General features: G+C 37.0%; 1 protein-coding gene across 8 annotated transcripts in view; it reads right to left on the bottom strand.

Moving 5' to 3' along the window:
* Positions 1 to 269: 269 nt before the first annotated feature.
* CDH8 (cadherin 8) overlaps positions 270 to 15304 on the bottom strand; it is a 376484-nt gene continuing 361449 nt past the window's right edge. For all 8 annotated transcript variants that reach the window (XM_082712375.1, XM_082712377.1, XM_082712374.1 and 5 more), the window contains 2 exons: positions 3767 to 4018; positions 270 to 2386 (listed from right to left, as the gene is read on the bottom strand). In XM_082712375.1, the coding sequence (XP_082568501.1) occupies positions 1893 to 2386; positions 3767 to 4018 (746 nt within the window). In that variant the 3' untranslated portion in view covers positions 270 to 1892. The remainder of the gene's footprint in view (positions 2387 to 3766; positions 4019 to 15304) is intronic.

Below are 15304 nucleotides of genomic sequence, written 5' to 3'. Positions count from 1 at the left end.
AGGACCCCACCGACACAGCAGGACTAGCCTTCCCATACACAAAGTTCCTTTAATGTTCTCGCTGGTACCTTCTTGTGTGATCTCCGCCAGGTCATTTCACTTCTCCGCTTCTTTATAATAAAGACTCTTAGAAATCCAAGTGATCCCTTGGGATGATTAAGTTGAACATTCTAGAATTCTAATTAGAGGTGGTGTCTCTCTTAACAGATCTTCATTTGATTAGAAAAGAAAAGTGACAACAAAGGTATTTATAAAAATATATTTCACAAAGTAGGAAACAATACAGGAGTTTCTCTGAATACAATACATGAAGTAAATAAACAATATTGCATTAAAGCAAAGTAGAAAATTAAAATGATCTGCATGTAGTACTTGATTTTTATCATACATTTTCTACTTCTACATGGCGGGATTGTGTTACAAATGGAATATGCTCACATCTTCTAATGCTGTTCTTTTTTTTGGAGTCTAAGACGTTCTGTGTATCACCATGAAGATCAGGGAGAGAAGGGCTAAAAACAAAAGCAGTAAAATTATGTACAAACCAGTTCCTGCTCTAAAACAGTGATGGGGGGGGGGGAAGGGCCGGGGGGACTTGAAGCATGTTTATTGGGCAGGGCATTGTGTAGGTATCTAAAAGTCTAGAGTTTAAATAGTCACAGGAATCAATATACTTCCAGATGTTTGTGCTTGTAGTAAAAACACCAAATACTAGGATTATGAACAAAATAGAAAACAGTCCAAAAGTTTCTCTGGGAAAATGCTGCTCCTGCCATCACCAGCCACAGTAACACTTTCTACTCTAAAGAGACTATTAGCTCCCCCTTTAATAATATTGCCTGCCATACTCACCTCATCGAAATGTACATGTATTAAACATTCATTGTGTATATATATATATATATATTTATATAAAACAATCTAAAGGCTTATTAATGGATATAATTTAGGGTTTTTTTTCCCATATAGTCCCTTAATCTATAGATTACCAACCTTAATAAATAAAAGGATTAATGGACATCAATAAAATATTTATTTCGAGGATTAAACAAATAAATTCACGCGCTAGCAATAAAACCATCTGTCTCTTATGTAGTCCACTGTGTGATACAGTTGATCTTTGTGTCTTTGTGGAAGAAGATGAAGTGGAGGGAACGAGTAATCCTGTTTCCAGAAAACAAGCCTGTTTGAATGGGATTTCTCTACTCCCACCACTGAGTTGGCAATCCCCACCCTGGAATGGATTACGAACATGTGAATATTTTAAGGCTCGACACAATATTTAAAGATGCTATTTCAGTCTCTGATGAGTGGGGCCAACAGTTATGTACAATGTGTGGTCACCGTACCGTATAATCTAGGAGGCCTCCCAAAACTCCAAAAAGTCACCATGTACAGCGGACCAAGTATTGCTTTATCATTTGTGGCGGGATCCTTATTAGTGAAGGGGAAAAAAACCATTTGCATTTATAAAAATCCTTGCAGAAGACACGTATCAGCAGCACATTTCTTGCAGGTCCATTTTTCTAAGAAAGCACCTTTTAATTTGGATTTTTTCCTCCTTTTTTTTTTTTTTTTAAAAAAACCATCTCTCTAAGGATTAGCCAGGATCCCAATCTTTGTCTGTGGTGGTTAGGTACATATCAAATATCCAAAGACTTCTAGACACTCCACATACTTTAATTCACACTCCACAAGATTTATAACCTCCTAACATATACTTTTTATTTTTATTATTAATTTTTGGTTCAACATTGAAATGTAGTTGAGTTTATAGATGATTGGTGCTAAACTTGCCTCTAAAACAAATAGCCACATTGGTTGTATCTAAGGGGCGTGACCCTAGAATATTACAGAATGCTCAGTTCCACTGATTCATTTATAATCCACTGTCAAGTTTCTTTGTCACTTTCACCAACAGAGTAGAGTTCTCCCAGTCTCTTAAAGCGGGGACCCCAGTCACTGAGGTAGTCAAAATTCTGGTCTGAGTCTGAGGTGGTGGACTCCAAGGAGCTGAGGGAGCCAGCCACAGACCCTCGGCCTTCATAACCATAAATCTGAATGGAGTCATATGGCGGGGCAGTGGGGTCATTATCTGCCTCATGTAGACGCACATTTATAAATTCATCGACATCAACACCGTTGGGAACAGGAGCAAGCCCTTGCCTTGGCATAAACTGCAAATCTGGTTTAATATCCTTACGGGGCAAAAATCCATTAATTCCATCTGGGTTTTGTAGAGTCGCAATATCAAAAGCCTCCGTGTCTTCCTCCCCTCCTCCTTCATCGTCGTAGCGGATGATGTTCTCTCGTACGTCTTCATCATCTTTAATAATTAAGGGCTCATTTTTATGTCGCCGCAGAGTTACAAACAGCACCACGATGACTGGAGGCAAAAAAAAAAAAAATGTGAAATAACAATTAGCTTGACTTGCAAATAATTTCACAAGCACTGCCTTGTGTATGTTAAGAGAGAATGCCATTGCCTTAATAACATTCATGCGGGAATTAAGTTAGACACCTGTCTGAAGGATGGGGATTGGATTCTGAATGCATATGATTCCAGGCTGCTTCTGTGGACTAAATGGTGATGAGGCTGGGTTAAAAGAGTAAGTTTGCATCTATCCTTGGTGAAAGCTGCATGTAATACTGTTAGAAGCTCTAGAATAAATGGCACAAAATAGAAAACAGCACAGATAAAATAACTAACTTGCTGTGGCTCTCAGGCAAGCCATTTAATAATATCCTTTGATTCCATGCCCTTCTTCTATAAAGAAAAGGAGCAGAGTTAATCATATCTAGTATATTTTGTGTCTTATCAGCTCTTCAAGACTCTCTCCAATCAAATAATCTTCATTCACAGATGAAGCGATATTATCAAGATGAACATGAAATGGGCATGGACAATTTCTTGTCTTGTGGGAAAGCTGGGACTCCTCTGTCTGGGAAGGTAAGCCTGTGGGTGGGCAAAGGGAAACAAGCCAAATCAAACTTCATGGGTTTTCATGGGGTAAAATAAGGCTAGAAATAATGTTAATCTGGACACTCGGTGAACGGGACAGGTGCAAATGGAAAGATAATAATAGACGTAGTCTTTACTTAAGGACAGGATAAGGTCTAATTTTCCTTGTGCATATCTTCCTACTCTAATCTCATTTTCATAAATAGATATTTTTAAGAGGAAAGTTACAAAAAAATCTCTCCTTCATTTGCAATCTTCATTTTAATTTGATGTTGATATCAAGAATATAACTGAGGAACACAATGTAATTTTGAAAAAAAATCGCTTATTTGTTTTCTTTTTATCTCACCAAACTTTGTGTTTGGATGGACTCAGCAATCCAATCTGTACATTATTTAGGGAAAAAAAAAAGAGTACTTTGGATACATGAGTGCCTCCCATTGTAGTAAATTGGTGTACATCAGATCTGCAGGGCTTTTAATAGAATAGATGCTGTTGTAACCAGATAAATGTCCATTCCCACTTCCACCACCATTATATTCTCTCTTCACTGGTGATGGTGTTGAAAAAGGCACCAAGTTGTCCTTTCCAATTGGATGTGGGCTATCACAGAGCTTTTTTTTTTTTTTTTTTTCCTTCACCCCTCCTTAGTGACGTCAAAGCTTGCAGACGTGCAGGAAAGTACCTTTTCCCCAAAAGAATGCTGACCCCTGACTGGGGTTCAGATTTGCTTTGCTGTCCTATTTTATAGTCATTTATGAGCCAGAAAAATGATGACCATTCGGTGATGAAGGCAATACGTACCTAGCAGCAAAATGATGCACGCTAATATGGCAATTAAGGCGCCCATACTGAGTCCAATCGGAAGGACATAAGCTTCGACATTGCAAGACTGGACAACACCGTCACTGCTGCAGCCACAGACCCGGATGGTCAGGGTGCTGGTGCTGCTCAGAGGAGGATTCCCGCTATCACTGATTATGATTGGCAACAGATAGACTTCTTGCTTCTGGCGGTTGAATCCATTATGCTTTGCCAAAATGCTGAGGGAATTATCTGGAAAAAGCGAAAATTAACAATAGTTTGCATCATTTCAAAATGGCTGCCCAGACAACGCTTGTTTTTCTAGCTCATAAATCCTCTGCAAAACTCAAGACCATCCCAACTTCGCTGGACACTCAGGTTCTTTCTCCCCCTACCCTCGCCCCACTTCCCCAGCTGGCATGGACCAAAACATTCACACCCTGATATGTTGAATAAATAGGGCTCCATGATGAACTGAGGACATTTTACCATCACTTTGTAAATGCAGAAGATTTATTTTATAAAAATAATTTTCACCTGTCCTTTCAGAAAACACAGATCAACTCCTATCTCCATAAATAAGTTTATTTTTCTCTCATTTATCCTGACAATGCAGAATTGACAGGACAGAATTTCACCACATATGAAAGGCATGTTGAGGAGCCTCTGTATTTTTTTTTAAATATTTTATTTATTTATTTGACAGAGAGAGAGAGAGAGCGATCACAAGTAGGCAGAGAGGCAGGCAGAGAAAGAAGGGGGAAGCAGGCTCCCTGCTGAGCAGAGAGCCCGATGCGGGACTCGATCCCATGACACTGAGATCATGACCTGAGCCGAAGGCAGAGGCTTAACGCACTGAGCCACCCAGGTGCCCCCCTCTGTATTTTTTTTAACAGACTTTATTTATTTATTTGACACAGAGAGACAGATCACAAGTAGACAGAGATGTAGACAGAGAGAGAGGGGGAAGCAGGCTCCCCACTGAGCAGAAAGCCTGAAGCAGGGCTCGATTCCAGGATTCTGGGATCATGACCCGAGTTGAGGCAGAGGCTTAACCCACTGAGCCACCCAGGTGCCCCAGAGAAACCTCTATATTAAGAGAGGGATTATAAAACAACATGGCATACAAAACTATGCATTTTGTTGATTCCCACAGGTCAGACTTAGAAAGAGTCATGCATGCCCTTGAGCATTTAAACTAAGATATAACAAAAGTCCCATTTACTGCATATTGGAGGCGATAGGCCACATATATTAAAATTCTATAGAGAAGGCCTGTATATACAGGCCGTTATACAAATAAGAATAAAATGAGAAGTTATATGAAGTTATAAGAGGCAGATGTTATATTCTATGTGTATTAATTAATATGGAAAGATATAGTGGTCATCTAGACAATACTTTAAGACATTTAAGCAATACTGAAGGGTGCATTTCAGTTCAAGGTAAAACTTGTCAGTGAGGAGAGACTGGACCCATACTAGCCCTATGGTTCTCAGAGTTTTGTTCCCAGAATAAATTTTTGTGGTCATTTATACCTAGTTCATGAACTGCAGTCATATTGTATAGATTAATTATTAATATTTTCTCATTTTGGTAATGAAAGACATATCTATTCAAAATGGGAACATATTATCTTACTGATATTCTAGATAAACACAAACATAATACCGGTTAATGTGTATAATGTTATTTGAGCAAAAGGATTATTTCAGTTAGGATATTTTTTTCATATGTTGGCAAGTTTGTAGATCCTAGAAAACCTGGCTACCTCACGGCTGCATATTAAGCAGAGATTCCAAGCTATTGTCGTCCAATTCTTGGTCATCAGTATCCTCTATCTTCTAGCACACTCAACTACATGAACAGATATTCCACTCAAATGACTTTAAATAAATGTTAAATTTTCTGTACCATGTAGTGCTATATCAAAATTTCAGGAAAAAAAAATGATAGTCATTCCCCAAAATAGATGTATAAAATATATTTACTTTTGTTTGAGATACAAGTGAATCTGCAGTGCCTTGCTATTAAGCAAAGAGGAAAACACTCAGATGGTGTTAACATTATTTTTTTCTGAACTTCTTCTGGTTTTGCCTCATTATTTAGTAATTTGAAGAGTGAAAAGAGGTCTCTGCTAGAGGTACGCAGTAATGTACCAAATGATCCAGTTATCTTTATTTCCATGACCTAGAAGGAAATACCATGAAGCTAAAAACTGGAGAACATTATCTCACAACAGATAGAGAATATATAGCCATGTTTTATTTTCAGAAAGTGTGTGACAAGTTTGAGTACAGTTAATTAGTGCAAGGAACATTTGTGGATGATTTCGTATACTATAGTTCAAAACAGAAGATGGGAATTGTTCCTCAGGATGCAATTAATAAAATTACAACGAGTCTTTTGTCTTTTTGTGGCTGACATTATTTATATGGGAAACTATTTTTGCATTTTCTCTCCTTAAAACAGTCTATAATGATAATTTAGAAACTGTGGCTGCGATATTGCTCATTGTCAAAGAAATCTGTTCTCTTTAGTGCTTAGAAAAGCATTAGTAGGGGGCACCTGGGTGGCTCAGTAGGGTGGGCATCTGCCTTTGGCTCAGGTAATAATCCCAGGTTCCTGGGATGGAGCCCCGCGTCAGGCTCCCTGCTGGGCCGGAAGCCTGCTTTCCCTCTCCCACTCCCCCTGCCCATGTTCCTTCTCCCACTGTCTCCTTCTCACTGTCAAATAAATAAATGAAATCTTAAAAAAAAAAAAAAGCATTGGTGAGTCTACCATTAAACTCATATTTTTACTATAGCTGGCATATGTGTATGTTCTTAACCTCCTACATACAGAAAATTATTGACTAAGTAGAAGAAGTCTGTGAGACATTTTTGCCAAATTTTACCTGCTACATTCAGACAAGTCAATTCCCTCTATACCTACTCACTCCCTTTCCCCCTCTTAAAAAAAAATTGTTGACTGGTGTTTATATTTCTTATTTACTTACTTCAATTATTTTATTATACCACATGAAACTATTACTTTATTTATACTGTAAATATACTGTATTTATACTGTTATTACTGTAAACATTTAAAAAACAAATACCAGCAGTTTTACACAGTTCAAATTCCTATATTTGAAATACTTTTTATTCTATGTATTGCACATCTTCTATAAAGTTGGGAGTTGGTTTCTTTAAAACTTATGTTGCCTTCTTTTAACTTCATAAAAGTTTTAATTTAATATAGTCAATTCTGTCAATGTCCTTTAGATTAGTGTTTTTAGCCTTAGTTTTAAAATTGTGAATTACATAAAATATTTTTAAAATTTTATCTTCACACTTAGGTCATTGTAAGGAATTGGGTTTTTTTTTCTGTATTGGTAATTTCCTAAGGTTATTTTTTGAGGAACTTACCCCTTACCCACTGCTCTTCAACACTCAGTGTCTCACAAATCAAATTTTTGTGTATCCTCATCTTTTAGGGGCTATTATGTTCCAAGGCTCTGTTTTTATACTCCCCCATCAAGATCATGCTTTTTTTACATATGGAAACTTTATACTAAATCTTTATGTTTATGAGGTTATTCTCCCCATCATGTTCTTCTTCAAGAGTATCTTGGCTATTCTTATTCATTTGCTGATTTCTGAGAAATAGAGAATCAGATTATCAAGTTCTATAGAAATCCCTCTAAGAACTTGAGTAGAAATTATATTAAAATATAAGTCAATTTTGAGAGAATTGGCATCTTTATGATCTTTAGCATTCCATTTCAAGATGATAGTTTCCTTATTTCCTTTAATATATGTCAATAAATATTTTTTATTTTAGCTACAAGAGAATTTCACATCTTTTGTTAGAATTATCATTGGCACTGTATTTTGTTGCTTTGATAATATTACCTTTTTAGTAGTGCAATTTCAAATCATTCTTGGTGGTGTATGAAGTGTAATTTTTTAAAAATAAACTTTTTTTAAAGATTTTATTTATTTATTTGACAGATCACAAGTAGGCAGAGAGTTAGGCAGAGAGAAAGGGGGGGGAAGCAGTCTCCCCACTGAGCAGAGAGCCTGATGCGGGGCTCGATCCCAGGACCCTGGGATCATGACCTCAACCGAAGGCAGAGGCTTTAACCCACTGAGCCACCCAGGTGCCCCTAAAGTGTAGTTGTTTTATGCATTAATTTTAATTCTAACAACCTTCTAAACCTTTCTTTTTACTTATAAAAATATGTTTCATCACAGAGTTCCACTTCAGCAAGACAATATAAGGAGCTCCACAGAACTGTTCCCTTGTGAAAATGCTGGAAACTGTACAAGGAAAACCATTTAACATCTCTAGAAATGGTCCTGGAGGCAAGCAGCAAATGAAGCACCATTTATCCAAGAGAATCTACCAAAGGTTGGTAAGAAGAGTGAAATCACGGTGTATGAAGCAGAAACCACTCTCCTTCCCTTCTCCCAGTTCTGTAAGTCAGAAATTCTACTATAAACTGGTTCAGTATAAAATTCTACTATAAACTGGTTCAGCCAAGAACACAGGGATCTCTCTCCCCTCAGCTAGCAGATAAAGGACTGTCTTGCCAGAAACTAGGACATGATGCAGTTTCATCCTACTCCTAGATATCTTTTGTTGAAACTAAATTTTGGGTGAGTGCAGCCAAGAGAGGGCTCTTTTCTTTCTCACAGCCTGTTCTTGTGCAGTAGAGGTTCTCCCTGGGCAGGGCTCCACTGGGAATATAGGGCCTCAGTTGCCCTTGCTCTGCCTGTAAGGCAGTGGTTACCTGCTGGAAGAGGCAAGGCAAAAAGACTTAAAGCTCCTGTCCCCCCTCATCATCTAAAACACTTCACCCAGAGAAACACATCATAGTTTGCAACTCACCTATAGAGTCAGTGGCTTACAGTTTTGCAAGCAGAGGAGGGAGGATACAGCGATTGGGGGAGGAACCTATCTGGGCGGAACAAGTCTGCAACACTGACCCACAGAAATATACTATAAGGAGTTCAGACTTGATTGGATTAGTCTTTAGAGCAAGCTTGGCCCCAAAATTGAAAACAGAAATCATCTGGCAATTAGTGGAGCTTAACACCTGGGGCATGGTCAGGAAAAGAGACGTAGAAGACCCTGCTGAAACCACCAGGGTCATTCTAGGGTGACTGTGGGCATACCCAAAGCTGGGATCCCCTGTGGTGAAGTATCAATGACTTAATACTGCAGAGACAAAAACGGACTTAATGAACATAATCCAGCCAGTCAATAAGCAAATAGAAATAATAAGCTCTGGGTGGGGAGCCAATAACCAGATTTGTTATAATAAATTATGTAAAATGTCCAGTTTCCAACAAAAATTACTAGACATATGAAGAAACAGGAAACCCATATACCAGGGGGGGAAAAGACAAAAGAAACTATTCATGAAAGCAACCAGATACCAGATTAAACAGACTTCTAAGGGGCCATTATAAATGGGTTCAATAAACTAAAATAAATCATGATTGAAGAGAAAACAGAAAGATATGGTGATAATGTCACATCAAATAGAGAATCTCAATGGACAGAAATTAGTTTTTAAAAGAGCACAATGGAAATTCTGGAGTTAAGAAGCACTGAAATGAAATAAAATCACTGAAATAAAATGTTAATTAGAGTGGCTAAACAGTAGATTTGATTTGGCAAAAGAAAGCATCCGTGGACTTGAAGACAGATGGATAGAAAATATGCAGCCTGAAGAATGGAGAGAAAAAAATAATGAAGAAAAATGAACAGAGCCAAAGAAGAAAGTGGGACACTATTTAATGTGCCAACACATGTGAAGGAAAAATATCAGAAGAGAAAGAAAAGAAAAAAAAAAATCTGACAACTGCAGAAAAATTTTGAAAAAGAAGGTAAACATAAAGAGATTCACAAACAATGTATCATGGTAAAAAAAAAAAAATGAAAGCCATAGAAGGAACTTTAGAAGACTTTAAAGCTAGTTGAAATTGACTCATCACTTATAAAGGACCCCCCCCTCCAATAAGATTAACAACTGAAGTTTTATAGAAATAATGGAGGCCAGAGGGACATGGGACAAACATATTCAAAGTGCTTAAAGCAAACACTTTCAACCAAGGATCATATATTCAACAAAGCTTTCTTTCCAAAACAAACAAAAAGAATATGAAATAGGGACTTTGAAAGTAAACAAAAGCTGAGAGAATCTGTCATCAGCAGACATGCCTTGTAAGAAACACTAAAGGAACTTCTTTTTGGACTGAAAGCAGATAACCCCAGATGGTAATTCAAATCCACATTAAAAGTAAAGAGCATCAGGAAAAGTAATTTTGTCATTATGAAAGATAGAATACATAGTTTTCTTCTTAAGTATTTTTAAAAAGCAGTGTATAAAATGTTAAGTATGTAATATTTTCTTGAGGATATTATATCTAGAAATTAGAAAGTAATAGTTGGATATTCCGTTTCTCACTTTCAATAATGAATAAAACAACTAGGCAGAAATAAAGGAGATAGAAGACTTAAGAGATAGTGTAAACCAATTATATCAAGGAGATATCTATACAACACTGCTTTCACCAATAACAGAATAATATCCTTCTTAAGTACACAGGGAACATCCTGCATTGTAGATAATTTGCAAGACCGTAAAATAAACTTCAGTAAATTTAAAGGGATAATCATGCAAAATGTGTTTTCTGACCATAATGGAATTGGATGTGTGTAATAGAGATTTGGGAAACTCACAAATATGTAGAAATTAAACAGTGCTTTCTTTAATAACCATTGGGTCAAAGAGAGATCAAAAGGGAAAATAGAAAAATATTGTGAGACAATGCAAAAGAAAATAGAGCAAATCAAAATGCAAGGGATGCAGCTAAAGCAATGCTTAGAGGGAAAGTTACAGTCTTAAAATGCCTATATTAATTTTTTTTCTTATCGTACTATACTAACAACACTCTAACACAATTCTGAGCATAAGAAATTACGGCAACACCTGTACCTTGTTCTTGATTCCCAAAAAGAAAACAGCTTTTGACCTTGAACGTTAAGATGATTGATGGTGTTTATTGGAAGGCACTTTTTGTTATCATGTTTACTTTGCACTCTTTTTGTCTCCTTAGTTTTTTTCTTTTCTTTCTTTTTTTTTTTTCTTTCCAGTGATGCAAAGGGGAAAGGCAGCTATATAAAGGACAGTTGTTCAGTGCCTCAAAACCTGGATTCAATTACACTATAGTATTATTTAAAAACCTTCCTTTCAGGGGTGCCTGGGTGGCTCAGTTGGTTGGGCGTCTGCCTTTGACTCAGATCATGATCCCAGGGTCCTGAAATGGAGCCCCACATCAGGCTCCCTGCTGGGCAGGAAGCCTGCTTTCCCTCTCCCACTCCTCTAGCTTGTGTTCCCTCTCTTGCTGTCTCTCTCTCTGTGTCAAATAAATACATAATTTTTTTAAAAAACAAAAAATAAAATAAAAAAATGAAAACCTTTTCAGTCCTTCATATTTTCATGCATTTCCACCTTCTGAGTCTTGCTTCTGCATTGCAACCTATTCTATCCTCATGGCTTCTGCTCCTGATTTTTGCACTTACTGCATTTACTTTTTCCTTTTGAGCTAACAGAAGAGCATATCCTGATAATGACTTACTGGAGAAAACACATTTTCTAAAACTGGAAAATCTATGAGGAAAAAAGAGTGATCACTGAAAGCCCATAGACATGTATGTCGTGATTTTTTAAATTTAAATCTCTTGAAATTGAGTTTATAAAAACAAGGTTTGGGAAGGGAAACAAGGGTGTTATGCCAAGATCTATTTAAGAAAAGTGTAGAACAGAAGCATTTGGCTTTCTGGAGGGAGAACCAATATCCAGGTGGAAAGCAATGTCTAGTTGCTGTCCCATCTCGTGCCTTTGTGCTGCATTGAGATGGTAGCAACGTATCTTAACCTTATCACCTGGTTGTCTGATAGTCTCAGTCAGTGAAATAGTCAAATATTTGTATTCGCTGTATTTCCTCCATTTAAGGATTTTCCCATTTTTCTCTTCCTCCTGGAATGTTTTGCTTCTGAGCATTATGCCAAGGAGGATGAAGGACTCCGTTTCCAGAATCTTGCTTCATATTCCAAACCCATTTGTTTCTGCTTATGGCTGAATGTTGATTTTGGTGGGGTGTTAAAGTGGACCAACAGCAGAGGCCTACTTCAAATGGCAGTATTCCCCAAATAGTTGTATCCCTGGGTTCCTTACTCCTTGGCTGAGTAAAACAAGGTCTATTCCAAGTAAATAGTAAAATAGGGACCAGATAAATAGTAGGTGTATAGACTTGTTTAATTTCAGGCAGTACATTACATTATGCCATTATGCATGAAGTTCCTTTCAGATTCTAATAATAGATTCATGATAAATAAATATATTCACTTATATGCTCAGTTGTTGCCATTTCTTTCCTCCAGATTAGTTAGAGCTTTACTAAAAATTGTTAGAGACTGTATCAAAAACAGCCATCTTAAAATTAAGGTCTTAGAATTTTTATGCAATCATTTTGACCTTGTAGAGAGAATAGATAATACTCAGTAAAATGCATGTATTATCTCACTAAAGTCTAACCCCCTTGGGAGACTAGCCTTAGTCAAGGTTCTGTTCTCAGCCTTCAGCACAGGACTTGACACAGAGTGAAGATCATAACAACCTTGGTCAGGTTGTTTTATCCACTTTTATTTGGAATGTTTCAGTTTTAAGGAAGTGATCAACTCACTGTACATTAGAAGCGTGCTAAGTCCATTAAGAATTTCTGTAATAGATTTTTTTCTTCCCATGTGATTTGCATGGTCTAGCCCCTGCCTCATTCTCCTGCTTCCTGTCCTACCAATCCTCTGTGTTCTAACCATCCTGGCATTTTATGAGTCAAGGATCTTCATCCCTCGGCACTTACATTACTCTTTCTTCTGCCTGATAATCTGTCTACTCTCCCTTAGCCCTAACTTGAATTAATATTTATGTCATTCTTTATGTCTGTGCTTAAATGCCTTTTTTTTTTTCTTTTTATGGATCATTTTCTTTACTAACTGCACCCAAGTTGCCCAGATAGATTTGTCATGCAATCTTTTTTTTTTAAGATATTCATTTTTATTTATTTATTTATTTACTCATTTATTTATCTGACGGAGGGAGAGATTGAGCACATGTAGGTAGACGGCAGGCAGAGGGAGAAGGAGAAACAAGCTCCCTGCTGAGTAGGGACCCTGATATCCCAGGACCCTGGGATCATGACCTGAGTCAAAGGCAGATGCTTAACTGACTGAGCCACCCAGGTGCCCCAGACTTGTTATGCAATCTTATAAAATATATATATATTTTCATCAAAGCACTTATTACAAAAATGTAATATAGTAATAGGGATGTGATAGACCCTGGGGATGCAGACATAAACTGAGGAAATTCTAAGTAACAAATAACCAATTTAAGATGCATAATGGGTACTTAGCAAATATTTGTTAAGTGAATGAAAGACTAGGTAATCATTAGCCACATTTTGTGGGCCTTATATTTATTTCCTTTCATGTTATTTTGTCATAGGGAATTAGAGAACTGTATATGATTCAGAATAAGTCCATGAGAAGGTTCGGTTTTAGGCTGTTGGAAAGGATATATAGCCTGAGTCTATATGAAAATTTTAGAGAAATACTCATGGTTTTGAAGTCTTAATCTGGGCATAACTCTTATCACGTAACATGAACAATAAACTAAGAATGCTTAGATTCAAATAGAGAAAACTGAGGGGAAGAGTTTCTGAAGTACCATCTCAGAAACCCAACATACATGAACCACCATCATGTTAAAGAGGTACGCACCAGAATTCCTTTTTACTGAGCTGAAATTGTATGACTTAGTCTTATACTCAGAGGGAGGTGCAAGTCTGAATTAGTATCTCCTATGGTTAGTTTCGCAGGGATGTCTTTTTGATTGTTAATATTCAGTCTTTGAATCATTTGGAGTTGGCAATCAAAAGACCTTCCTTCATGGAACACTGATACCCTTATAAGAAAAGTTTCCTTTTGTAAATAAACCAGTAAGTACTGTTACGGACTGAAGGATTAGGCTCCTGTCCCCACCTGCAATTGATACGTTGAATCCCTAACTTCCACTGTGGCTGTATCTAGAGACAGATCCTACAAGGAAGTAATTAAAGTTAAATGAGGTCATAGGGTGGGGCCTTGAATTATTACGCTTATTAGAAGAGACACAAGAGAGCTTCTCTTTCTTCACCTTTGCGTACACAGGAGGTCACGTGAGCACACAGCAAGGTGGTGGCCCCTACAAGCAGGCAGGCAGTGGAGGCTTCAGAATGAAACATACCTTGCCTGCACCTTGATCTTAGACTTCCCAACCTCCAGAACTGTGAGAAATAAATGTCTGTTGTTTAAGCCACCAGTCTGCTGTATTTGTTATATCAGCCTGAGCAGACTACAATAGTATCATAGTCCCTAATCAATTCCGAATGCATACTCCATGAAAAATAAAAAATACAAAGTCTATCTAAAGAGATAGACTGCGTCTACTTGGATCATTTCTTAACGTTATTTGTGTAATTTTTCCACAGTCGTAACTCATTTCCTTCCTTCCATTTATTTTCTCTGTATTTTTAGTAGAAAAAGAAAGGTCATTATTCTTGTTATTATTTAAATATCCCATGTTCTTTCCTCACTGTCCTGTTTCTTCCCCCCAGATAAAACAAAGCAGGCAAATTAAATTCTCTATTGTTTTTTACTGTAGTTCATCTGTTATTGTTGCCCTGGTGCAGAGATTTTATTTTGCCTAGCTCCCATCTATTAGAAATCATGGAGCTATGGTTTTTGTTTATTCTTTTACATGCAGGCAAAAGCAACAAGGAGCCAGAGTTAATGAAGGCATTCACCAGACAAATATTTATGACAAAAGGACTAGATGAAGAGAAGATCAGTAGATGTTGTGTCTTTTTGAGCAATGTCTCCTGGCATTTGACTTGCAAATTCATTTCAAATTTTCTTGGTTAAGTAAAATGGAATGAAAATGGCAAGAAGGTTGAAACAAAGGGGGAACTGGCACTCTGTTCAGGAGGTTTGGACAAGAGATTTAATTAAGTTCTTATCATTGTGTTGTATCTGCTGTTTATTTCTAGAAACCTAACAAAGCAATAAAGATACCAAATCTACGGGCTTTCAGCAAATTAGATATAGATATATGTATATACAATACCTAATATCTAGGAGCATGAAGATCATACCATCTATATTTCATGTATACATTTTTACTCTAAACATTAAGTCTTGTTGGAAACAATCAGGCTGCAATGAATTAATAAAAACTAAGACTCTGTGAAGCCAATCTCCTCCAGTCCCATTATAACTTCCTACATAATTCATTGAAAGTGTACCAACATACTAAATCTGCAACAAGCAACTGAATATTCTGAACCACCTAATTAGATCATTTGTTACTCTTTTTTTTTGTCTCATTGGATTGTCCATCATACCACCTGATGTCCATAATATCAATGTTTATCAAGTGTTAACT

The sequence above is a fragment of the Mustela nivalis genome (assembly GCF_964662115.1).
Source record: "Mustela nivalis genome assembly, chromosome: 18".
NCBI lineage: Eukaryota > Metazoa > Chordata > Mammalia > Carnivora > Mustelidae > Mustela > Mustela nivalis.
The sequence above is the reverse complement of the archived record's forward strand: the minus strand, read 5'-3'. Positions and strand labels throughout refer to the sequence as shown.